Source organism: Drosophila miranda, chromosome 2, assembly GCF_003369915.1.
Source record: "Drosophila miranda strain MSH22 chromosome 2, D.miranda_PacBio2.1, whole genome shotgun sequence".
Taxonomy (NCBI): Eukaryota; Metazoa; Arthropoda; class Insecta; order Diptera; family Drosophilidae; genus Drosophila; species Drosophila miranda.
This window is the reverse complement of record NC_046675.1, coordinates 3,484,845-3,511,850: the sequence shown is the minus strand read 5'-3', so window position 1 is coordinate 3,511,850 and position 27,006 is coordinate 3,484,845. Positions and strand designations below refer to the sequence as shown.

The window sequence follows — 27,006 nt, the reverse complement described above, 5'->3', positions numbered from 1 at the left end:
AAGCCGGCTGGGCCCTCTGCTTGTATCGCCTGGCTGCTGGCTGTTGCCTGTGCCTATGCCTCCTTGGGCCTTCTCCTGCCTGCTTCCCGGTTCTGTGGCTGTGGATGTGGCTGTGGTTTGGATTTATGCTTGTTCTACATGCATGTTGTACAAACAATTTAGCTCTAACTGTGGCCCACACAACACAAACACTCATACACCATCGCCATCTCGTACCAGGCCTGACGATTCGTATGCGGGCTGGACGACCTCCATTTAACACCAAACGTGTCATTTGTGGCCATTTGCCGGTGGTTGCCATTCATATTTGTGTGTGTGTGTGTACTGTGCTGCTTTATGAGGCTTTGGCTGCATTTTGTGGTCTATTAAGTGGCTCGCAACTAAACCGAAAAAATACATATGCCATCATCTTTATGCGACTTGTCCAACAAGGCGTATGATCGTTATGCCTCAAGTGAGCAACAAGCGTTGGTAACCACATAAATCCCTGGTAGTCATTGAATGGCCCACTAAAACGCCAAAGTGCACTGCGGAACTGCTTGTCAGGAGTCTGGACTAGAGCTGGCGTCGCCTCCGGGGATATAAACTAAAGTTCATTAAAAGTAAAATCTTTGAAACGCATAAGGGTTGTGGCTAAACGAATGTTGAATACTCTTCAGAAGAGAAGAGTTCTTGTTGGAGTGGAGGCTTGAAAATACAAAAGTTACTCTCAGTGAAAGTTCTGAGGTATTGTTCGTTATGGCAGGACTTAACTTGATGGTTCAACTTGATCCCCGCCGTAAGGGCACCAATTGATCCATTATGCACACACCGTCTCATCCCCGACGAATCGTAATGCCCCCAAGCATGAAGAGTATGTAATAAAACAAGTAAGCAAGAATGGAAAAGAGGAAAGCGGAGCTGTGGCAACCGAGTCCACAACCAAGATGTTTACGACGCTGCTTGCGAGGCATGCAACAGTGGCAGAGGCCCCGGCAACCTCATGAATGTCGACGGCGTCGCCTACGCCACAGATAAAAGCGTCCAAGAAAACTTTTGCCCCCTCCAAAAGGAACCCCTAAACACCCAACAGAAGCAACAGTAAGCCAAGGCGACAGACAGACGCACACATGCACGGACCTGTCTATCTGAACCTAAGCCTCCTCCAGGTTATGTGAGTGTATTAAAAGTACATAAAAAAAAGGAACAGAACGGAGGGAAGAACATTTAAAAAGGAAGGATGGGAATAGGCATGATTATGGGGTGGTGGCAAGTGAGCAGTAGGTCGTCGCACAGATACACAAATAAACAAATTAATAAAAGGCAAATAATGAAACACAACAGAAACACGAGTCATAAATTAAATAGAAACAGCGAAAATTACTTACCCCAAAGGCAGCAACCAGCGGGTGCCTTAAACAGCAGCAGGAGCAGCAAATCAAAAAAAAAAATGTCCTGTCCTCCTCCGTTGCTGCTGTCAATTTTTCGTAGCATACACACAGGCGCGAGTGTCAAAAAACTTTACTAAAAGAAATGAATGAAGGATGAAGATGGCTGTGCCATGGAATGGTATGGTTGTGGGATGTACGTGGTAGGAGCTAGTGGGTGCCAGCACGAATAATCTGCTAGCGATTTATTTGTTGCTGTCGCCGGCAACAGAATCGGAGTCGCACTCGGAGCCGGAGTGGAAGCCACTCCATCCCCTTCCCGGCTGCTATTTTGGTTACTTCTTTTCCATATTTCTATTTCTGCTTACTTTCAAGTAATGCCGATGCCCATGCCGATGCCCATGCCGATGGCCATGCCGATGTTGATGCCGAGCAGCTGCCGTTGTCGGCAACGTATCACACAACAACCATCGGTGGCATCATGGTCGGGAGTCGGTGCTCGGCTGTGGCCCGCAGTCGTGCGTTGTCCTTTGCTCCTGTCGGTTGTGTCCGCGCACCGGAGCCTGGCTGGGGCCTCTCGACATTCTCCGAATCTCCGAATCATTCTGGCAACGGGCCGTGCACACACCTGTGCGCTATCACCCTCCACCGGAGAGTAAACGTAAGCAAATTTGCACGTAAATTGCGCTAAATTATCTGCAGCACAACAAAAATTTGCCTGGCGCGGATTTCATCGCGTGTGCCTGTGTGCCTGTGCCTCCATCCATCCAGCCATCCCTTCCAGAGGGTACTCCTTCCCTAACCCCCGGCCCTGTGTGTGTTTGGAGTAAAGTAAAGTAGAGTACACGAGGAAAAGCAGGAAAAACACGAAAAAACCGCTAAGTGTTTTACAACTCGAAGGCGTTAAGTTGGCCATCCCGGGACCAAGTCTCTCCGGAGCCCAAACAACAACAAGTACAATAAATTCGAGTACGATGACGGCAAACAAGAATCTGTGTAAGCAGTTTTTGCCTGAGGGCCTTAAATGCCCGACATGGCTCTAGTTTGTCAACACTTTTTTGCCTAAGTATAAGTACTATCTCTTGTGTGCTTTCATGGTTCGTTTATTGAATTTAAAGCAACTGTGAACTATTCTTGATAATAGTGAAAGTTATCTTGGAAATGGAGACTAAGATGGCTAGAGCACAAAAGAGAGAAAAAACTTTCATTTATGGCTCATAAAAAGTTTCATTTGTGAAGAAATTTAACGAACTATTCGACCTTTCTGTTGGAATACAGTTTATAATTATGGCGAAATTTATGACTTTGCTTAATTGACTATTTTCTGATGATATTTCAAAGTCCAGCTTAAAAGAAAATGTAAAATTTGTAATCTAAAATCCAGGGAACGCTCGTATTCCTTCAAATTTCCCTTCTGCCATCTGCCAGACATTCGCTTTAAGAACATCCCACAGGATTTGCTGAGTTAGGCTCTTGAGGTCTCCGTATGGGATTAGGCCCGCGGCAGTTCAGCGAACTCCCACCACCTCAAGGTCCTGGCCACTTGTCAGCAGGTGGCATTACTCCATGGCTGGCCACATTTTATGGTTTGTCAGCATTTACATGTCGTCTGTCCCCTGATACGTTTTTCCACCCCGGCTCCTGCTGCGGCTCTGAGTGTATTGTGTGTGTGTCCAAAGGCCGCGACATTTGTGTTGTTCTACTGTTGGCTACGCATAAATTTTAATAGTTTTCCTATGCCCTGGCTGACAGTCTGTCTGCAACTATACCACTCCACTCTGTTGTGGCATAGAGTGTCTAAAAATAAGGTCCAGCCTAGGCTTATCCTTGCCTTGAGCTGTTCAAAATGGAATTATAAATATTTCACGTACCAAAATATAGACATGACCGACTGAAAAGGTTTTCCCACACACACGAGTAGATCTCAGGTTTTTCCCCCACACCCACACCCACACCCCCATCCGCACCCACTCTGGCTCCTACTTGGACACCCACTCTGCGTCCCCCACAATGTCTCTGCCACTTTCTCTGCCTCTCCTCCCACACACGGGGAAGTGGGAGTAGAAGGAAGGAAGGTGGGTTATTTATTCGCGCATCAGGCACTCGTGGGCCTGTTTAATCATAACGAAATGTGGCTCACCTGGGGGGTGGCGTTGGCGTTGGCGGTGGCGCTGGCTGGGGGAAGGTGGAGCGTGTGTTGTGGGGCCTGAGTTCTGGTTTGGATTTCCATTAGCGCATTTCATTTTAATTAAACTGGCAACTGTCACGTAGCCGGGTCCGTAGCACATCGATTTGTTAGGCATTAGCCCAGTAATTTGCCTGCCTTCACCCTATACCACTCCCTCTCTCCCTCCATTTCTGTGTAAACCACCAACTTTCCCTGTCCTTGTCTGCCTTTTTTCTGATTTGGTCTTACGAAACTATGAAGAAGAAGTTGATAAAGTAAACTTTTCCAAAAAGTTCAAAAGTTTTCCGGCAAATTGCGGTCGGCCAGAGGAAATGCTCTACCACACAAGATGATGGCAACTTTCGGGGAGTGCAAGTGGAATTTGTGGCCACAATTTCAATATTAATTTCAGCTGGACCGCCTCCTTCCTCCCACTCCTCCTCCTCTAGGGCTTATTCCGCCCACCTGGGCATGTGGATAAACATCGACATCGAATTTTAGAAAAATAACTTCCAGCCCCAGACCGGTTATCGCTTAACAATGTGTAAACGAATTATTTTCAATAATATTTTGTAGTAGTCCCGCGGGCAGAGATTGTTCGAATAGTTTGAGCAAAATCTTTCGGGGTTTTCCCCCAATGCATATGTACGTGTGTATGTTTGGGCGCATTGTATACACGCACAGACTATAAGGAGCCGCCCCGATGACTCTCAATTAAACGTATTTTAAGCGTTATGTGCTCCACCACCAAAGTACTGGAAAAGTTTTTGTGGGGGCGAGTGCCTTCACTTGGGAGCCAGTGGCCGGGAGCCGGGGATATTCCCAAAAACTTTTTCAATCGATGCCACAAAAGCAGCGCCAGGCAATTAATGCCACAAACGGGGAAAAAAGAAGCACCAGCAACAAAAGGGCATGGAGTGATTCGACAATAAGATACCTGGTACTCAGAGGTGCTAAAGGGTTCCCACAAGGGTTTCTCCATTAACACGATCAGTGTCCGCAGATTGTATCGATATATTGGATAGTGGTTGAGGCCATAGCATTATTTTCATACTCATCGTATCGCAAAGATCGCCGACAAATACACCCTCGTACTCTTCTGGCAATGGGTGTACAAAAGTGAGAACAAAACTGCGAGTGGAAATTGGCGTGTTTGTCTGCGTTCGTTGTTGTTGTTGGTGTTCTTGTTGCGCCTCCGGCATGGGATCAGGGGCCATCATAGAAAGGATTGGGGGCATCGTCTGCTTTTGAAGTAGTTCATTAAGTGATTGTTTGATTGATGGTGCCCCGAATGAGTTGTCTGCATCTCCATCTTCATCTGATTTGATTTTCATTGCTCAGGACCGCAGTTGCCCTCTGGCTTCATTTGTTTGGTTTTTAATTGGCCAGAACAACGGGGCTAAATAAGCGGCTAACGGCGCTGAGAGGAGGCTGATAATAGTACGGTTCTGGGCAATATTCGACCTTGCATGGACTTGCAGCAGAATGGAGTGGGAGGAGGCGAATTCAGGCACCTCCTTGCTTTTGTTTTGATTGATGACCTGGCTAGAACTAAATTTGAGTGTTCGCTTGTTAAGCTTATGCTCTATATATATACTATAATGGTCCTTTGTCTGGCAGTTGATTGAACGGTATTTCAATTAGGGGAAATTGGCATCGTTTGCGGCCAGAAATATGTTCGACAGGTCGATGGAATAACCGCCCAAACGCGACTCTTTTAACAATTCACAATTAAATATTACTTCCTCCCACATAATCCCATCAAATGTTGAGTGAAATGGAATGCAATTAATAATTGAAATTAGTCAAATATTGATGGACAATTGGTGGTATTCATTTCTATTTGAATATTAACTTCGATAAAGGCTTTTGTTGGTTAAATATTTGGACCCAAAACATTCCATTTACACACCCATTAGCCATTGTTCAGTCATTTATAGCATTTGTAAATTCAATTAGATACATGATTAGAGAGACACGAAGCGGAATTTCAGAGGAATGTCTCTATCTATTCGGCAACCATCGAAAATCATGTCACATTACGTATACGCCACGCACGCCAGTGACTCTGCACAGCGGCAATGTATGCCCAGCTAACTAGCTGCCAGCAAATAGACACAGACATAATCGTACACGGTCGTACGGAGGGAGATACAGAAGGACAAAGGATACGAGGCCATTGTATGGATGAGTGCTGAGGGAAAGGAAATCACCCATTCATAAACACATCTGTCTCCCCCTTTGCTCATCTGTCATCTGGAGTTTGGTTAGTCAAACGTTTGGTTACATTTCGCTGGCTAAAAATACAACTGGCAGGCAGGCAGGACTCTGCTGTGTCTCTGTCTCTGTGTATCCATAAGATACACACTGCGGAGCAGTGGATGGGGGTCCAGGTTGGTTGGCACTGCCACTGCGCTCATCTAATTATAGCTTCATTACGGCGCTGCCTGATGGCGGACCCCGGTCGAAGGACAAACGCTGTCCAAGTAGGCCATGTGCCACCTATGGGGCTTCGGCCTAGACATATTATTATCCAGCCAGTTGGGTAGCTTTCCCAGCTCCCAATGCGTCTGACAATGCCTCACTGCCAACAGAATCATCATCATCGTCTGCATTACCGGAGGGCGATAATAATGAAGAAAACAGCGCGAAATTGCAGCCATTAGTTGGCCCCAAAAAGCCATTGAAGAGGCCCAAGAGTGTTTACCACTTGGGCGCTGACATTTTTCTGGAATAACTGACACCACCCCGCCACCCTCCACACATGGGCGGCACAGCATAGAGACCCAGTGATTTGATTGTATTTGATTTGCCTTCACTTCTCGTGTGATTTTTCGATTCTTTTCTCTTGTTTTCGGGGCTCGTGTTGACGCTGATTGAATACAAATACAAATACAAACAAATGGTGCTCACCTGCATGTAAATAAAAGCTTTAATACATCAACAAATAATGGCATGTCTAACAGTCACCTTGCCACCCAACCACCCATCCAGCCACTCCCCATAGCTCACACTCACGTTGTGCCCGCACATCCGTTTCCGTTTCCCTTTTTTTTTTTTGGTTTTGTTCAATGTTGGGACCAAATTCGATTTTCAACATTTTACACTTTGATTTTCGGGGCTGTTTTGTTGTTTTTATATGCCGATGTCCTTGTCATTATGTGATTTTGTATTTTGCAACAATAGAATTTACGTGGGGGAGGGAGGAAGGGAGGTAGGGCAGGCGGTAGATCCTTAGCCCCACCTTGCGCAGGGCTCTGGCCTGTCGCCTTGAAAATTCCCCGTAGAGCATTTGACTTTAATGGCGTTCGGGATTCAGAGTGTATTGACATGTTATGATGCGTGGCCAAGAACACACACACACACTCAGGCGTTTTATATGTGTATAGATCCATATACTTTCTCGTATATAGCTTTATATCTGCTGCGTGCGTTGCCTGCCAACACACACACTGTCCCGTGCCGTGCCGTGCCTTTGTCTTCCCTCAGGAACCAGAGCCAAAGCACAAACCATTGCCGGACCCCGATTCGATCTCTGTTTTACTTCGAACCCCCTGCTGCAATATACCCCTCATATATTAATTCAATCACTTTCGCTGCATGCCCCGTTTTATGGACAGTTGCCGGTCCATTCTGCTTCTGACCTTATTATATTCGGTTGAAGCACATTTATGAGTTTCAGTTTCGGTTTTTGGTTTCAAAGATGAAACTTTAAATTTCCTTCCTGGCGTTGGGGTTGGCTCAAGGAAATGGCCCACAAATCGTAAACGAGACAAAGGACAGGCGTCAAGACCGTCGGGATGCCGGGATGTCGGGATGTATCTATATCTATATCTCATCCCTGCTGTAGCGGCATTAGATGCTGCTTCTGGCTGTTGTTGTCTTGTCTATATTGTTTCTTGTCAGCTTGAATTTTTCGTGATTTTTCATGTGCACACTGCCGCGCCGCTGTCTCTCTGTCTGACTGTCTGTCCGTCGAAAGAAAAGCAGAGCTGAGCGTTGTTTCTGTTTTTCTTTCAGTTTTCCCACTCAATATCCTTGCCCCAAGCAATCTACTCTCTCTAGGAGGGATATGCTAGGGATAAACTATGGTTATGGAAGTGGTTTGGTTCGAGGGGAATGTGAATGGGGATGACCTTTGCTGACAATCGGTTTCCATTTCGAAATCGCATTATATATGCTGCATCAATAAAAGTTAAATTGTCCTCCGTCTCTCCGCAAACTGCGGGACTGCGAGAGCATCAATATGGGATTTCATATTTGTCTGTTTAATATTTCAGCTTGGCCGTGAAAGGGATATGGGGCATATCCCACACAAAAAAAGGACGAACTCTCTCCCCGATGCGATTTGGGTGGCCCAAATAAAAACGAAATTAGACTGTGTGGCAGCAGCATCGGGCTGATTGAATCCCGAATCGAGTTGGCATTGTGCAGAAGTTGAACAATGATTCACTGCACTCGACTGCTGCTTCGCAGATAATAAATCATCGATTGAAAACCATTTGCCAACTATTTTTAGCTAAAAACTTTTGGTGTGAATTGAATAATTTATGGTTTTCCGTTTCTGTTTTCCTTGAAAAAGTCATGCAATTACATTTAACTACAATCATTTTATCTATTTCTGATCATATTTCAATATTGTATTGTACTCCTGCACTCCCTACTACTTTTTGGTTTATTAAAAGTATATTTATGGCGAAAGTGCGTGGCTAGACCTTTGGACACGTTCCACTTGAAACTGTCTGGCAGACGTAGAGCTGGATGGAGGCATCCCCTTATACAGGCACACATACGAGTATCCCCCGCAGACAGGAGGTCTATGACTTCTCCTCAGTCTCCTGTCTGATATTTAATAAATGAAATGAGAGCAGCGAAAGAGAAAGTTTAGACATGTAAGTGATTTGCTGGCTCTTTAAATTAAATTTCAACTTTTGGCCAACTTTACCATCGAAATGCCATCAAGCTTGATGTGAATTCCTGGAAGAACTCTCAAAATCAAATTCAATCTGTGAAAAGTGTGTAATTGCGGGCTAATGGGTCGGGAAAGTTGGCCCGAAAAAGACATCACCCAATCCCAATACCAATCCCAATCAAATGTGTTTCTGTTTGTGTGTGTCTGTGCGGGGGGTGGGGTAAATAAAATAGGTAGAAAATTGCTGGAATATTAGCCAGGAAAATGCCATAAAAATGTGCTCGCATTTATACAGTCGACTGTGCTGGGGCGTCCCATAAAAAGGGACTCCCAGGGACTCGAGAGCAGAACAAAGCCAGTACCAAGTCGATTCACTTGCGTGCCCTTACACATCGAAGCGTGGCATTCTGGCTCGCTCTTTTTGGGGGCCAGTCCCCTTAAGAGACAACGGCTGTGGGACACACACAGATACAACATACCGATACATGCATGGGTATAAATGCAAATGGCAATTGACTTTCATTGCGGATGTCGGGTGGCTCGTACTCGTAGAAGGTACTAGGGCGGTCTTTGGTGGGTGAGCCCAGCAGGCACAATGTCAAATTCAATCGCCAACGAAGGTCGTGCACTTGGCAGGAAAAGGCCAAAGCCAAAGCCAGTGGCAGAAGCAGAAGCAAAAGCAGTGGCGAAGGCACGGAGCCATCGACATTTACTATCGACTTAGGTGAGTGACTCGACTCCGATTCCGATGCCGTCTCCAAAACGGAGACGCCTGGCTGTGCCATGTACGTGATTCAATGCTAATTGTTGAGGCATTGCAGCAGCCACCTCTTGGGGCAAGTTTCCACTTCTACCTTTCCATTTCCTGTTCGACAATTTTGCGCTTCGTTTGTCAATGTCCTCGTCGTCGTCGTCGTCGGGCGGAACTTTTGAGTTGTCGTCGACTTCTTGGGGCCATACAATTAATTAACGCTAATGAAGGTGCCTGCCTCCTCCGCCAACTGTTTATCTGGCAAAGTTCTTGTTTGTGTTGACTGCCAACAGGCGAGGGCGCCGACAGGGTAGTATCTAATCGCTCAAGGTCCTGGTAGCCGTGTGGCTGCAGGTTGCTCAGCTCGCAGCCAGCTTGCTGCAGTTGCAGTTGCAGCGGATAACAGACAAAAACCAAAGCCAGGCACTTGTGCCAAGAGCAGGCTGACTCACCGCCCATCTTTCCACTCCTGGGCGGCCCCCACATGCTCGCTGAAACAATCAGCACAAAAAGTAACAACAATTGTGCAAAATACTTTCCTGTGTTTTTAGTTTTCCATTTCCATTTTTCTACTTTTCGCCCTGCCATCGCCAGAGAAACGAGAGTCCCACCCACTTCCCCTGTGATTGGGATACCCTATACTGTTTGATTCCAAGGGTATTTGTGCTTTCGAGGTTTTAATGCTGGCAACGAATAGATAGAAGGGTTGGAATAATTAATGGAACAGATCACTGCCTACCGGGAATGAAAAACTGATCTATCTGGATGCAAATTTTATGCATTAAGTTTCAGTCTCGAAGATTTTATCATTATATCATCCCAAGGCATCAACTGTGTCTTCTTTCCTCACATAGATGTAATTCTGATCATAATACATTCAGCTTTTGCTGTGGGAACAATGGATCTGCAAGGGTATCTGAATATTTGTCCCACGAAGAAAGCCTTTTTTTCCTGTATTTGTTGTGAGTGTGGTGTCCTTGATAAGGATGCTTCTTTTCTATTGTTAGCTTGGCATTTCACAAAATGTTCTCAACGTGCAGCAGCGCTCTCTCTATCTGCCCGGCTCTCTCCTCTTGCCATAAAGCCAGCGGCTTTTGAAGTATGTTTGTATGTGGCATGACTGCACGTGCTCCTACGGCCTGCCACCCATCTCTTCCTCTCTTCCCCACTCTCTGTCTTTGTAGTTCTTTCTTCTCATCTCTCTCGCACTGGCAAATGATTTGAAATGCAAAATCATGCGGAAGGCAGCCACAAGGCGGCAGTGCGGCAGACGCATGAGAGGAGCGCCAGCCACCTGCTCGCCTCTGCCACCGCTGCCGCCGCCATCTGGGTGGTCCAGTGCGTGTCCTGGTAGGTCCTAAGCACACTCCAACATGCACAGACATGCATGAAAACATATGTACAGCCAGCCACAAGTTAGACCCGATACGAGTGCCAGTACACCCGTGCATGCCAAAAGAGTACATAGTACACTCTTCGCAGTAGCTGGACGGCCAGTCGTGCGTAGTTCTTACAACTTGCTACCCTGTAGCACGAATAGGGGTATATACACGATGATACACAAATGATATTTTCTACGCACGCACTTCTCCAAAGGAAAACTGGTCTCCCCTATTCCACAGAGAGCAGCACCCTGTATTTCAATTAAAGCGTAAGGGACACGTTTCAGTCGTTATATTTTTGTGTCTGTCATTCCAAAACCTCTCATCACGAGAGTCAGCAGGAAAGCGATGTGATGTAAATTTATTTTAATACAGCCTGGTGCGTGTGTAAATTTGGTCAACCCAACGCCAGAGCCCCGCCAGAGCCCCGCCAGAGCCCCGCCAGAGCCACGCCAGAGTCCCGCCAGAGCCACGCCAGAGCCGCGCCAGAGCCCCGCCAGAGCCACGCCAGAGCCCCGCCAGAGTCCCGTCTCTACGCCACTGGTAAGAAGAGGACCCAGGGCATGTGGGCAAACAATTTTCACACTTTTTGGCTTTAACCCAGGAGTACAGTACATAACCGTAACCGTAACCGTGTAAATGTTATAAACAACCCGCCGGAAGCAGGGTCACATGCATCATGGATCGCAATTGGGAAGCCCGAGTCCTGCTTCTCGGTGTTCGGTGTTCGGTGCTCGGTCCGTGTTCAAATATGCTCAAATATTCAACAGTTACGAGTACGAGTCTGATTCTGACTATGAGTATGAGCGATGGATGGAAGCGCCCCGAGATCTACTGCCATGGCATGCAGTTACAATGCAAATGGCAAACTGCAGACACACACAGAATCCATATAGCATAGAGTTTTCCTGGGTGATGGCTGTGTGTGTGTGTGTGGGAGGGTGCGGATAGCAGCATCAGCAGAAGCGGCTGCGGCTGCCGCTGCAGCAGGCATCGAAATTAATTAAAAATTGCATAACCGCCACTTTATGGAAAGGCAGAGGCTGGCAGGGCTGCAGTGTGTGCTCCGCCCTTTGCCGGGGCGCTTCTTAATGTCTGACCCAATTTCCGCTAGACAAGAATGCAATCTAATTAGCGGAGGGAGTCCTGGTATACAGATAAAATTACTGCAAATTTAAGAAATTTATTTGCCATACGATATGGCCTCTCTATGGATACCACCTCCCTCTCTCCCCCCGCTGGATGTTTGCAAAGTCCCTGACTTTACCATACTACTGCGGTTATTGATAAATATACATAATATGTTGCAAAAGTCTATTGAAATATATGTTAGGCCAGGATTTGTGGCGACTTTTAGTCTATAATTATTATGTACATTTATTAATGTGCGGTTATTGGATTCTCATAATTGTATATCATTGACATTTGGCATTCATGCATGTTTGAAACTGTAATTCCTATTTTCTGCCTGCAGGCGAGGAGGAGGAGGACTCGGAGGCGGCCTTAAATTGGACGAAAATTTGGCTCAAATTATGCAGTTCATTATTCAGACAGGCAGGGCTCGGAACCGGCAATGCCACAGGAACCGCAGCAGCAACAGCAGCAGCAGAGGCAGCTGACCAAGAGCTGGAGCAGCTGTCAACGCTGCTGTCTGCTGTCAAGCCTCAAAAATGCCAACCTGAAAAATGCCAACTAAAATGCTCATCTATTTTCGGCCCAAAACTTGTCCGTCTGTGTGTGTGGGAGGGTGCGGGGGTACTCCTATCTGTGTGTGTGTGTAATGTAAGCCAAATTTACAAAAGAATGCTGGTAGAGAATGAGTAGCGCGTATTTGAGGCCAGAAGCAATGCAAATAGAGCTCCTAATACTGCAATTTAAAATGTAAATGCGAACAAGGCCGAAAGACCAGACCGCTGATGGCCAGCATATGAATATGTATCTGTGTGTGTGTGGGTGTGTGTGTGAGGATAAGGAAGGCAAGAAGGCACAGGCAAGATGGCTAGATGAATAATTGAACTTTCACTTCCGCCCCGGCAGCCTGATTGCCTGATAGCCTCCAAAACCCCACAGAACGTATACCCATGTGGGTGGTGTATGGCGGGTACCTCTTTTCGCTTTACGCTTTTCATTTTTCTTATTTTTCTTTTCATTTTCGTTGAGTTTCCTTTGTTGTTTGATTTGGCAAATGGTCGAAACATAAGCGAAACAATGTTAACTCTGGTTTTCCCCTCGGTGATCCCCCAGACGCGTCGGCAGAGGAGAGGCGACCTTGTTTCTTTGCTGCGGCTGACCGCTGTCAATTTATCTTTGCATATTTCCAGGCGTCCAATTAGTTTCGTCTCGCTGCCATTCGATTCGACTCGATTCGTTTTCCCATTTCCGCCTTCCGTTTGGCCCCCCCCCCTCGATACACCCGTTCCCCTCGTCCGATTTGTCCGGCGGTTGACAACAGTTTCAGACCCGATTTCATTCCCTCCGATCGGCCTTTGTTCCGGGGGGCTTTGTCTTAAGGCTTTTAGCACTCAATTAAATCGCTTTGCGGAGGGTCGTGTATTTATGAGTTTGCTTCCTTTGTCCTGTCTTATGGATAATGCTTCCAATGATAAATGACTTCATCTCCATTGGGTCACTCCATTAGGACGAAGTGCGTGTGCTTAAGTGGCATTTCGGGCCGCAAATCGATTAGCGGAAAGGATGAAAGGGAGAAAAAAACCCCTTGTCTTCTTGTATAAATTAAAAATTAATTAAATCCCAAGAAAAGCGGGTACCAACTGCCATTCGAAAAGTAATTAAAGCTGACCATCAATCTGTGGGCGAGACAAAACCCACGCCAAAGCCTAAGCCAAACCCAAACCCAATCCCAAGCCCGAATCCAAATCCAAGCCAAACATAAACCGCAGAACAGCAAGAAAAAATTCGACAAATTCGAAATGTATTTGTACGGCTTTGTGTGGGATTTTTGGAGAGAGCAAACACCATCGCTTGTGCGCTCAGCTGTAAGCAAACAGGCCAAATTCAAATAAGCAAAGAATAAGTTAGAATAAATAACTAACAAGCCAAAGTCTCGCCGCAACTCCTATCCCAACTGCACCCCACACAATGGGCCACACAACTCGCAAAGGAGATGATTCACAGCCAGACACAATGGGTGTAGAATTTCGACCCATGGAAACGACACAATTTGGATTATATCGTAATCGTCGAGAGGGAATCACTAGACTAATGCATACATTTCTTTTGATCATTGATTCATTTAAAGTTGGTCTCATTTTACATCACTTATGAATAAGATGATACCTTGAGGAGATGTCCGCTCCTTCAGCTTCAGCTTATCCCTGAATTTAAACACATAAAACCATTTTTATCGTATGCCCAGCATTTGCATCCACTGTACGCTCGGCTAACTTTGAAAGGTCGAACGAATGAATGAATCCCAAAGGTAAACAGGCGCTGCCAAATCCCAGATACTTTCACAAATAAAAGTCGCTCGAGGAAAAGGTAAAGATGCGGGCAAGATCTGGGTGGATGCTCGCTGTAAAAAGGAAAAACATTATAAAGAAATATCAGATAATATGGAATGCGGGGAAGCACACCACACCTGCTGCATATGATGTATTGTGCCACGGTTTTTCCTTCCAACAACCTCTGCTCTTCACTCAGACAAAGGCTGGATCCAGAAAACTGGGCCCTTGGTGTGGGCCTGAGCTGGGCTGGGCTCTCGGGCTGGGCCTGTGTTTCCGCTCTGGGGTTGGGGCCCTGGCGAGGCTGTTGTCGCTGTCTTGCTTTCGCTTGCTGTTATTTTTATGACGTATTGACAATGCGTTTGACAAAAGCACTTGGCTCCTAAGAGGAGGAGCCAGAGGAGACTCGAGGCAAAGTGGAAAAGCGCGACTGCCAGGCTTTCAATTTGTTGTTCTGTATTGATTTAAAGTTCACTTCAGTCGCGGTCGCTTTGTGACTGAGTGTCATACACACAGTGCCGGGCAGAAACCACATAAAACTCATTTCCCTGAAGGTACACAGAGAGAAATAGAGGTGGTCCATCACCCGAGAGACCCTCTCCCCCCTACCCACACATACATATGTATGGCACACATGTACGACACAAATAAATAGAACTCCCTTCCCTATTTGGCTGCTGAACTTTACTTAGTTTGTCTAACATGGGAATTACATGAGCTGAATCACCCAAATGTTTGCCTACTTTCATCCACAAGTATACCCCTCGGCTCTCAAGTATTTGCCAAAAATTCGTGTGGCAGGAGGCGGTGGCGGATGCTGGCATCGATTACGCGGCAAGCAAATTGCAAAATAAATGTACATAATTTGAAAATTGACATTTGCTAATGATAAGCCTCTGCCGCTGATGATAAAATATAGCCACGACGACGACCAGCTCCAGGAGAGAGAGAGAGACATCGAGCAGCAGGCACGAATGGTATCAGCAGCTGCTTCCGTCATACCAACGGAAGGAAGTCAATTTTAGGCCCAAAAGTGAGAGGCAATTTTCCCCTCACGGCTCTCGTGCATGGTAGCTGTTTATGGTAAATTAAACCAATTGAGTGGGATTACGTCTAAGACACTACTCCACCTCCACAGCCACAGCCGCACCACCCCTGGGCACTTGGAAGTGTTTTCTGTGTGGGTTTCAATTTCATTGTCTGCCCGGCTTTGTATTTACAGAGCCTGCGGCTAACGAAATTTATATACCCATGGAATGCCATCAAAGGCGCAAGGTGTTTATGGGCTTAGCTCCGACTCTGACTCTGCCACTGACTATGGGGGTCTGCTCTAGTCTGCCTGGGTCTGGGTGTGTGCCTGCCTCTGAGATTTGCATGTTCTACAAATTGTTCCAAGCCACTGAAGCTGCTCCTTTGGGTAGATGAGAGGGGGGCCAGCCCTGCGCTGCCTGTTCTTCCTGAATGGCAGATAGAAGACAAATAGCCAGCACGTTGCGGTTCATTTAACTGCCACAACAAATGCCAAATTGATGCAAATGTAAATGGAAATCGAATTCAGAACGCGACAGTGGAATTCCAAAACAGGAATCAAATGTTGAGTGAAGCCTTAAAGAAGTGCCCATACTCTATCATGATGAATGGTATCGGAGTTAAAGCAGATCCTATAAATGATGGAATTTCTCTTCCTATTCCCATCCCGTGAAACCGTGGGTTGTGCCCGAGAAAATCAATAAATTCCAATGCCCTCTTAACCGCAATAATGTATAAAAGAGCGTATTATGCTTGTTTTATTTAAGTATCATTACTAATATCTATTCAGAATAAAACTCACTTACCCATTCATCACCATTGAGAGAATGGCTCGAGACTCGAGTTGCTCTTTTCAGGGCAAAGGCATTACAGAAATATGACTAAATCAATCATTTATCTTTTCAATTGCAGGACTTGGCAAACGATTGGCCATAATAGCATTCATTGAATCCGAAAGAGCAAATGTCGGGCCTCATGTCGTTCCCATTTAAAGGCCACAGCTGCATTGGCTTTTGCCACTGAACACTAGCACTTACTCGTATTCGTACTCGTACTTGTACTGGTACATATGTACTATACGGATTGTGGTCCCTACTATGACGCTCTTACAAAGACTTACATCCACGGCAGCCAGCACGGCCAGGACAATTCTCGAGGGGAGCTTTAGCAGCAGCAGCAGTAACGCCATCAGTAGGACAAAGGAGTCACAGTTCCAGTTGCAGTTGGAGCCATTCACCGTACCGATGCCATTGCTGGAGGCTTCGGCATCACATGCCCGATATTTGAATTTCATTGCCGACGGTCTCGTGGACGACGGTGCTGGGAGTTCAGGAAGCGGCGGCAGCGGCAGCAGCATCAGCAGCAGCTCGGTCACCATCGAAGACGTTGTGTCTGGCCGAGGACAGGACATCAATGCCAGTGCCGCCGCTGCCGACGACGATGCCGAGGGCAGCACACATCTGACATTCGTCTTCGTCAAGTGTTTCATTATTGGTTTCATCATACTGGCCGCCATCCTGGGCAACATGCTGGTGATTGTGTCCGTTATGCGCCACCGGAAATTGCGGTGAGTCCTTTCACTGCTGTTGTCCTCTGTCCGCATTGTGGTTGTGTATGTGTGCTTGTATGCAAGTACATATGTCTGACCGACCGCTTGTTTGTCGCCTTCTCATTAATTTATTGCTCGAGTATCAAGTGGTCCATGTTAATCGACTGGGTTTCAATTTCATTAAATTCTCTTCGATTGCTCTCGAGTAAATATATATATTTTATTTGGTGAGAGCTTTATTCAAGTGACAAGTTCTGAATGATGAATTTATTGTAAGCGTATTTCCTTTCCTTCAGTTCTGTCTTGATTCTTTCACTTCTGTTGTTGTTGAATTGTGCGGACTACCCGATGTGACATTGTCAGATATAGTTGTCAAGGACATGGCCTCTGTCCTTGGCTCGTATTTCGCACCTTCCTGCCGAGTGCTGCTTCGTTTGCGATGTTGACCGCGATGGGGTTCGCCTCGTTTTGGTGTGGCCATTAATTTGTCATCATTTATCATATTTTTCCAACCATTTTTGCGTGTCAGGCGAACAGAACTCGTCTTGTACTCGTACATTGGATTTTGCTAGGCGATGGATGGGGCGTGGCTGGTTGATTCCTTTGCCCAGCGACAGAGTCAAATACCTAGATACGGATACGGGCGTAATTACATTAGAAATGTTAATAAACAGCGAGCATAAAAATATGGCTGCCTACTTAAGGGGACGCCATTGCCATTGCTATTGCCATTTACTTTATGTGCGGCCATATAATTTGTCAAATTTATGAATTGAGCGCCGCCTCCACATGAGATATGCCTGTTGGGGGTCGCTTTTCCAGGTGGTGCGCCTTGGGCTTCGTCATTCTGTACGTGTTTTAGCCGCAAATTCATAAGCCCAACATCGCTGGCATTTAAACAACCAAACATAAAACACTCAGACAATAAGGATAGGCTGGCCAGAGGAGGAGAAGGAGGAGGAGGAGGGGCTTCGAGGCGACAATGCTGTAACCTAACCCCCGGTACGTTCAATGTCAAGGCAGAAGACTATTAAAGCAGACTCAAGAAAACGTTGCCATTGCCATTGCCTTTGCCTTTGCCTCTTGGCAATGCCTTGGTGACATGGCACACACACCTGACATTTGTGTGTGTCTCTCTCTATGAGGCTGAGGCTGAGACCGAGACCAAGACCGAGACAGAGGCTCATTTAGCCTGCCAGGGACAGGCAATTTGGGACCTGACCCTGACTGCGTCTACGAGTATTTCATGTTGCCATTTTTATCTCGACGGTTTGTGGGTCCTCCTTTCCTTCACCTTCACCTTCGTCCTCGCCCTCGCCCTCGCTTTCGCTTTCGTCTTCATCTTTTTGCCCCTCCATTATTGTGCTCATTGTCATGTGCGTTTTCCGCACCATTTTCACCTTTTATGCCTCGGTACACAGTTTAAATCATCACGGCAAATTAGACTTAATTACGAAACAACATGTATTCCCACTTAGGCCTCCTCCATCTTCTGAAATATGTTGTACTCGTCTACGCACATGGCCTCGCATGGGGATAGACATATCCCATGAGAGATGGACAGTTACACGATAAACCTCCATTATAAACCGAACAGGATTCCCTGACATTCAGCAATCAATAAATAAAGTGACAAATTAAAGAGCAACTTCCTTCATGGCCACGCGGGCAAGGTCAGTTTCCTGTTTTCCTCCACTTCCTCTTTCTTTTCCTATTAGCTGCCATGCCACTGGCACTTCCATCGACGGACGGCACAAAAACTGCCAACTCATAATTGTAATCAAACTTGACACCTATCAACCATCCTCAACCCAATCTCCTCCTTCTCCTCCTTCTCTTCCTCCTCCTCCTCGTTCTGTGTCTGACCTCCTCTTGTATTGTACGTCCACCCACTATTTAATCGGCTTTCGAGCAACGCCTCAATAACATTTTCATTCTCCCTTTGATGCGGCTGTTGTGCGCTTTGTACAGGACTTTGCGGTGGTTAAAGCTCGCCCTCAACCGGTCGGTTGACTCCCTTTTGCGGCTCTGTACTCTTAATTAGGTTTGTGGGCGGCAGTTCAATGTCCGGGCGAAACGTACACTGTAGCTGAAGGAAGACGAGACCCATAGTTAGCCAGTCTAGATTTAGATATTGATAGACGATATAGGTCAAAGACAGTGTCAAGCAACGACTCGGCTTGAATTTCACTTCTGGCCTTGGTGTGAGTACGAATGCACGAAAGTTCGCCCTCCGTCATTCATATTAAATTATTTCAGTCTGGTTTTTCTTTATTTTCCTTCGTCAAAGATTCATTGGAAAAGTATGATTCACTCTTGGCTGTAAGTGGGTTGTGTGTGCTGGAAATCTGTTCGGACGGCCCTCGCCGATAAACGTATTTGCCATCCGCCATGTTGCGTATACGCCGCGTGCACATAATTGACTTAACATTTTGCGGTGCCACGCAATGCTGCTGATTGTCGGTGGAAGTTGTGGCGGCGTTAAGCTAATTATTAATTAACCCATTAAACAATGAAATCCACTCTGAGAAGCGCCACGCCAAGCCACATTCACTGGCGGTCACACGCGGCGAATAAGCAATGTGAGTGCCACGATGGTGCGGGTGTGGATGTGCGTCAAAGTTTTCAACTTTAGAGCCCCAAGTCTGAGGAGACGATTAGCACTAAGAGCTGAGTGCCACTGAGAGCTGAAAGCTTAATGCTCAAATTCAATTTGAGAGCAGTTTGAGGAGCAGTCTTCGAGAAGAGTGGCTTCCGTGTGTGTCCTTCCGCCTTTCGCCTTTCGCCTAGTCTCGTGCGTCTCTCCGTCTGGTCGTTGGTTTTACGCTTTCTTTCATTTTTGCAGCATCATTACCAACTACTTTGTGGTTTCACTGGCCGTGGCCGACATGCTGGTGGCCCTCTGTGCGATGACATTTAATGCCTCCGTTATGATATCGGGCAAATGGATGTTCGGCTCCATCATGTGCGACATGTGGAACAGCTTTGATGTCTACTTCTCCACGGCCAGCATAATGCACCTCTGCTGCATATCGGTGGACAGGTGAGTGATCCAGAGTTTCGCACATTAAAAGGAATAGGAATCTAATTCAAGTTTCCATCCAGGTACTATGCCATTGTCCAGCCACTGGACTATCCGCTCATTATGACGCATCGGCGGGTCGGCTACATGCTCCTGATGGTCTGGCTGTCGCCGGCGCTGCTCTCCTTTCTGCCCATCTGCTCGGGCTGGTACACAACGAGCGAGAACTGGAAGTATCTCAAGTCGAATCCTCATGTGAGTAGAGCACTTTAAGAGGGGGCTATAATGAATTTGATTGCAGTCTGCACACTGTAAATGGAAGAAGCCAATTAAGTAGGTGAATCAATGTGGGAAACCACTTTCTAAGTTCATTCAATTTGATATGGGTTACAGATTGGTTTGAAGTTCAATTTACCGTGCCCTTTCCTGCTGTGCCCTGCCCTACCCCGGACTGCTCTGTGCATTATTTATTCAATTTTCTAGCACATCAAACTAATAGAAAATTCTAATTCAGTGTCTGTGTGCGGTATCGACTTTGCATGCATTTTGCATCACATCACACGAGCGTGTGCGCGCACAAACACCATAGACAGATCCTAGCCCCGGGCCCTGTATCCGTCTCAACGGAAATTGATTTATGTTTCTCTGTGGCCGAAGCAGTTTTACGCCTTTCAGGCGCTCAGCCGACAGGTAGCATATTTATTACTCCATTTTATTGGTTTTATCCTACCTACCACATGCTTCGACACTCGGCCCGGCCCAGTCCAAATATTTGCCAACTTCTGAGGGTGCCGATGCAGCCCAATCCCCAATCCTCCGTTAGCTACTCGTCCTCCAGGTCTCATTGCGCAATAAAAATGCTGATGGAGAAATAAATGTACATAATTCTATTTGAGCTTTGCATTGGGTATGACTTTGGCACAGGCTGTGCATAATTTTCGCGTCCTGTTCCTGCCTGTTTCTGTCTGTTCTGTCTGTTCTGTGCCTCACCTGTCATGCCTCCTTCTCTGCCTGCCCGCCTGCCGAAGCTCCCCAATGAAAGGCCTTTGCATACATTAGCATTCGAGTTGGGCTTTAATTAGTTTTACTTGTTTATGCTAATAACAAGAAGGCAGGAACATGGTGTCTGTCGGACGGGTGGAACTTCGTCCTTGCCATAAATCTGATTAGATGTCTTCTGGCTGGCCTTTTGTCCTTCCTGGCAGCGCCGTAATGCACGCTGTAATTGAGTTTTTATTGCCGCACTTGGCATTGCAATAATCGCATTACGCATACGCAACGTTGAGCAGCCGCAAGTTGCATTACATTCCATTACTGGATCGCGGGTGATGTGGTACCCGACCACGTCTACAGCCATTTTGATTTGTTGACATTCGAAACGGGCTCTAATTGAGTTGGCTCTCTGACTTGCCCTTCTCTGCTCTACTCTGCTCTACCAATTTGCCAGATATGCGAATTTAAAGTGAACAAGGCGTATGCCATTGTCAGTTCGTCGATGAGCTTCTGGATACCGGGAATCGTGATGCTGTCGATGTATTACCGCATTTACCAGGAGGCCGACCGGCAGGAGCGTCTCGTATACAGGTAACCGAACATTGCCAACATTGGCCAAGTGGCCAATTCATTTGCCCAGCGGCAATTAACGCTAATTACTTGTGCGAGCCAGGTCCAAAGTGGCGGCCCTCCTCCTGGAGAAGCATCTGCAGATTAGCCAGATACCCAAGCCCCGGCCGAGCATTCAGGTGGAGCAATCGACCATAACGACGATGCGGAGGGAGCGAAAGGCGGCCCGCACTCTGGGCATCATAATGAGCGCGTTCCTCCTCTGCTGGCTGCCCTTCTTCCTATGGTGCGTACAGTACACTTGATACAGTTCCCAATAATCATGTAATCTCTCCATTTTCTCCATTTTTCGCGGACAGGTACATCGTCTCGTCCCTCTGCGATAGCTGCATTACTCCGCGTGTCGTGGTGGGCATCCTCTTTTGGATCGGCTACTTCAACTCGGCATTGAACCCCATTATCTATGCATACTTCAATCGCGATTTCAGGGCTGCCTTCAAGAAGACGCTCAAGGTGAGTACGGGTGCGTGGTGGGGATGGGGTTGGGGTTGGGCGTGGGGGCCATCTATTGAGTAATTTTTACCTGTTTCCGACATTGAGTTATATTCAGTTCAATTCCGCTATTGATTCGGCCCCACCATTACCACTGAATTCTCTGCACACCCGTCCTAGACTTAGTTAAGAGCTCCAGCGACTGCTGCAACGACCAAGGACGGGGACAGCCACACGGCCACGGCCACGAGAATGAGAATGCGAATGCGAGTGAGAAGTACAACAGCCACATCGAGAAGAGCCACCGCCATAGGGGCGCACATTTTGGTAGCTACGAGTACCTATTGTATCTCCTGCAGCCACATTGGCCCATAAGTAGTAAGCCAAGTAGCTCGACTTGGAAGCGTAGAAAGAGTAGCGTACTTATTAGATATTGCTATGGCTGCTTGAAAGAAAATCTCATCAAATTCTATTACATTTTTGCCTGAAGAACAATCTCTGCACGTGCTCTGTCTGCCTCTTTGCCTGCTTTTGACTGCCTTTGACATACTCTCGCTCCTTCATATCGAAAGCCAGCTCCTGGCTCCGGGGTTCTGCCTGGAGTCGGTCTAACGCTTTAGCTCTCTAATCGCTCAACATCTTGCTTACCTTTCTCTCTATCTCTCTCTCTCTGTATTTCTTCCATGCACAGCTGGGGCTTTCTTTGCTGATTCGTTGCCTCATGCCCGACAAAAGCTAAACGCGCCCGAGTATGCAATATAAAGCATAAAATGTAATATTTAAATTAAAAGCAAAAGCTCTTCTCCACTTGTATATGTATGAGTATGCACACTAACACACTAACAACCTCTCACACACTCACTTGCCCGCCACCAGCAGCCGCAACAACAACAACACCTTCCACACACACACAAAAATGTATGAAACACAAATGTCTGATGATGAAATGTTATTTATCCTGGCTCTTTTTTATTCCTTGTCCCCTTTTGTGCCACACTTTGACACAAACACACGCACATGCACCCACACAGTTACCCAAAGGGTCGCACACAAACACACACAGGACTATGGTCATGGGATCCCTTTTTTCTACGAATATCCGGTCTTTCACTTTGTTTAGCATTTTTATACCCTTCAAATTCTAAGGGCATTATGATTTGGTAATCATCGTTTTGGTTTCTACTGAGTATGTAGATATATGTTTATGATTCTTGATCATATTTCATGGTCGACTCGATATAGTCATGTCCGTCTGTATGTTTCATGTATATGATCAATGATCATCTATGCTTTTCCTGCACAGATCTATCTTAATCTGCAGTCAATCTGCAGTCCTGCAACTCTCTTCTCACTTTCTGAAATTCGAACTAATGCCAACCAAAACCAATTAGATCCACAGAAGAACCCATATAACGAATCTGCAAGGGTATCAACTGTTTCGCCTCCCGAATGTTGTCTTTCATTTTGAGTTTAGCATTTTTTCTGTGTATTTTTGTTTGTCCTTTTTCGCCATTTTTGGGTTTTTCTTTGTTTTTTGTGTAAAACCAAATTGTCACAGACATGTGCCGCCGCCACCACTCGCTCACAAAGTCTTCATCTATCCGCTTGCTCTCTGCCCCTGCCTCTGCCACCCCTGTCGACTGTCGCCCGCCTGCTCGTTCGTGCCTCTCGTCGTGTCCCGTCTAGTCCCGTCCCCAACGTCGTTTGCCTATGCTTAACCTTTAAGTACTGTTACTACATATACTCGTCCAAAGTAGTAAGCCACGTCTCTGTGGCAGCTCTATTAACTTATAACACATCTAATACACATACTATATCTGAGGACTATGCCCTGGCCAGAGTTCCAGGGACTGCTCCTTCACCAATCTCATTGCGGACTTGTGCGTATGTGTCTCTGCTTTTCTCTTCCCCATAGAGCTGCTGCTCCTATGCGTTCATCGATTGTCGCCCCAGCCACCGGAGGGGCGGCCGGGATCTGGACTTTGGCGGCCCCAGCAGGAGGGGGACCAACGGAGCCAGGGTCGGCTCGGGATCGGCCGAAATGCCCAACTGTATGAACTCAACGGCCTCCTCGGAGATACACATGGGTGTAATGCGAGCCCGCCAGTACGCCGTCAATGTGACACCCACCACGGATGCCCAGCAGCAGTTGCATCCTCTCTACACCAACTAGTCTCCCTGGAATGCTCCTCCGCCTCTGTGTGCGTAGTGTGTGTACATATATGATTGTGTAGTTGTCTCTAGGTGCAAAGCTATTGCCAGATTGAAAAATTAATCACAAATTCCCACACACACTGCATCGACAGGAATTTCCAGAATTTAAACAAAAGCTACAACAAGAACAAAACGACAATCCCACAGATAAAAAGTCAGCCTTCAAAGGGTGCAACAGCAAAAAAATCACCAGGAAATAAAGATAGAAATATTTCGACATGAAAACGAGCAAGGAATTCCATAAAGCATTCAGTAAGCATTCAGTTGACATTTAGAGAAACACAAGTGAATATACGAGTATATGTAAAATATGATATTGTATGTTTGATATACGTATATATAGAGCTAGTTGTTTACCTATAGAAAATATGAGGATGTGGAAAAGGAATGCAATTACAGTAAAAAACATAAAAAAAGACAATTTTAGGCTTGAATGAAAGTAAAGCAAATATTTGGTTAGAACTTGAATTTAATTTGATATTTCTCAAAGAAATGATTTAGTTTTGAACTGTTTTGAACTCCTTTTCGTTATACATTCGAATGATCTTGTTCATAGAACTAAAACCAAAGAAACATACATACTATATAGATGAGTGTCATATGCTATATAACCACATACTATAATCATTCAAATATGCATATATAGAGAGAGCCCTGAGCAAAACTAACATAATCATATCCATGGGGTCTATTAGCCACTCTGCTCTGCTCTGTCGTTAGTACCTAGTAGCTGCCGGACTTCAAGTCTCTCACAAATGTTGTATGTAGTGCAAAGCCACATAAATAAGGAGTATACTCATATGAACTATAGCTACCTTTACCTCTACCTTTATCTTTACCTTTACCTGCTGATGCAACTGTCGATACAAGATACGAGATACAAGGTATTGTATGTAGATGCAATTGACATTCATAGAACTGTTCTGTAGACCTCTCTAGCCCCCCATGCCAGCCGTTGTTCTGTTGCCTAGACAATCTTACTGAAAGCACACACAATACACTTATCGCTCATTCTGGGCCAGGTTTACTCTCGCTTTCGGCCACAACTGTAACTGCCACGCCCCTGAGCCACACGCCCAACCCGAATTTGTCATCGCCGTTCGCCGTCGCTCGTCGCTCGTCGTCCCCATAAATCAAAGGGAGTTCAGCGGGGTTCAGCATAGAACAAACAAGAAATTGGCTGGAATTGTTTGTCTAAAATATTAAATCGTTCCAAATACGAATACAAGCAAACGCTCACTTTTTTCCTGCGATTCAAAGTCATTATTTAAAGCGCCGGCTTAAGAGCTCACTGCTGTCGACAAATTGGCAACCGTCCGGCCCTCTCTTTCGGATTCGGAATGACTACGGGGTATATTATAGGTAGTATTTTCCTTTCCCTCCGTGTCTGCCCGTCTGCCCGTCCGCCCGTACGGCAGTCTTGTCAATATTTGCTTTATTTAACTTTCGGCGCTTTTTGTTTAAACTGAAGAACGCCACGGCATAAGTTTGCCGTCAGCAACGCCGATAACATTCGAAATGTAGCCAAATATTGTTAGCTAAATTAATGTTAAATGAGCAAACGAAGGGGCGGGCAGGGATAGAACGACTGGGGGATACTCTCAGCCAAAAGAGTTTTAATTATTTCATTGCCGCATTGCTACTGTTGTTGACTCACGTGCCTGATTGCGATGTCGTGTAAATGCCAGCCCGAAAGATTTCCAGGTGCATTGTCCTGAGAAAAGCATTGCATCCGTTGAGGAAATACAAAACATACGAGTATACCTGATTAAATAAATATACAAAAAAGTGAGCCTAAAATAGGAAGCAATCTTAGGGTATCACCAGGTGTACGGCACACGTGTCGGGCAGTTGGTTAATCAACTGCTTCGAACGGCAAAAAGCGTCATAAACAATATGTAGCTATACGATTTAGTTGAACAACAAATTGGCATGTCAACTGACGGTAGGAGGCATGTGACTTTTCGTTATAAATAAATAAATTAAGCAAACGCTGGAGGAGAAAATTAAATAACTAAATGATGATAGCTGCTAGTCGACTCATTCCGTGATCCAGTCCCAGATAAGTTTCGCACATCCCAAACGAAGAGATATGATATCTCATGTGGACAATGCATGACTTTGCTCCAGCGCCTCTATCCTAACGTTACTGACTGATTCATTTCGTTTCTACATTTTATTGTACCTTTATGACAATGCGTGCGGCTATTTGAAATACAATTTACCTAAGCTTTGACCGTGTCTGTAATTGTATATATGTATGTAGATCTGTGTGTGTAGAAGATTGAATCCCTAAATCTATCGTGTGTATCTTGTGTGTAGCCAATAGATGTCACACAAAATAATAAATAAAGAATAAACAAGAAGCCAAAACAGAATCGCTATCAAATAAATGTCCAAGAGAAACGTTGAGCTAAAGCTTACAATATTTTGTAATGAAATTACAAATTGTGAGCAATAATAATAATGGTAAAATAATTGTTAAAAATACTCGTATCCGTGTGTATTATTGATGTGTACAATATGTGGTGGGAAAGCATTAAAACCGGAGAACGGCAGACCACATTATTGCAATAAGTAATTACCAATAAATGTGCAAACTTGTAGAATTATACGTAACTCTGTGGCCCTGTGGCCCGTTAAATATGTAATACAAATATTATTGTACGTCGAGGAAACGTGGTAGCAAACGGGTACGAACATCAGAATGTTAATTAATTTGTGGAAAATACGAGTATATACAAATCTGTTGGTGGCTGCGATTGTCGATTGTGGGTCAATTTTCGGAATCGGAGCTGAGATACCTTCCAAGTTTCACAAGCGAGAGAACCGAGAGACAAACTCTCTCTCGCGCTCTCTCGACTTTGGTAAATGTTAACAAGCGTTTTGTCAGTGGAAACTATATTATATTATATATATATTTATTATACAAAGGGAAATGATATGCATGTACATATGTATGTATGTATGTATGTATGTATGTATGTATGTATTGTATGTGGTGTACCCGTGTACGAGTACATTCAAGAAATGAAGCAATTACAATCGTATGGAATAAAGTAATAATAATAAAAAGGTTCAAAACATCAATTGTGTT

At 45.7% G+C, this 27,006-nt stretch overlaps 1 protein-coding gene across 4 annotated transcripts; it reads left to right on the top strand.

Annotated features, from left to right (window-relative positions):
- The first annotated feature begins 1,884 nt into the window (after nt 1-1,884).
- LOC108157759 (octopamine receptor beta-1R) lies at nt 1,885-26,999 on the top strand. 4 transcript variants are annotated; one of them, XM_017289940.2, is made up of 8 exons: nt 1,885-2,028; nt 15,982-16,636; nt 19,464-19,661; nt 19,724-19,895; nt 21,088-21,224; nt 21,307-21,489; nt 21,563-21,716; nt 23,611-26,999. In XM_017289940.2, the coding sequence occupies exons 2-8, from the start codon at nt 16,167-16,169 to the stop codon at nt 23,866-23,868; spliced, it is 1,572 nt and encodes a 523-aa protein (XP_017145429.1). In that variant the 5' UTR covers nt 1,885-2,028; nt 15,982-16,166; the 3' UTR covers nt 23,869-26,999. The 4 variants fall into 4 exon arrangements, with proteins under 4 accessions (XP_017145429.1, XP_033244985.1, XP_033244986.1 ...); XM_033389094.1 differs by having other exon boundaries at nt 21,876-23,704; XM_033389093.1 differs by lacking the exon at nt 1,885-2,028 and adding an exon at nt 2,244-2,363.
- Nucleotides 27,000-27,006: the final 7 nt, after the last annotated feature.

Bases quoted from the DNA above. Each gene is read 5' to 3' on its own strand.
- LOC108157759 (XM_017289940.2), top strand. From the start codon at position 16,167: ATGACGCTCTTACAAAGACTTACATCCACGGCAGCCAGCACGGCCAGG. The intron at 19,896-21,087 runs GTGAGTAGAGCA...CCAATTTGCCAG, and splicing joins ATCTCAAGTCGAATCCTCAT to ATATGCGAATTTAAAGTGAA. The intron at 21,490-21,562 runs GTGCGTACAGTA...TTTCGCGGACAG, and splicing joins TGGCTGCCCTTCTTCCTATG to GTACATCGTCTCGTCCCTCT.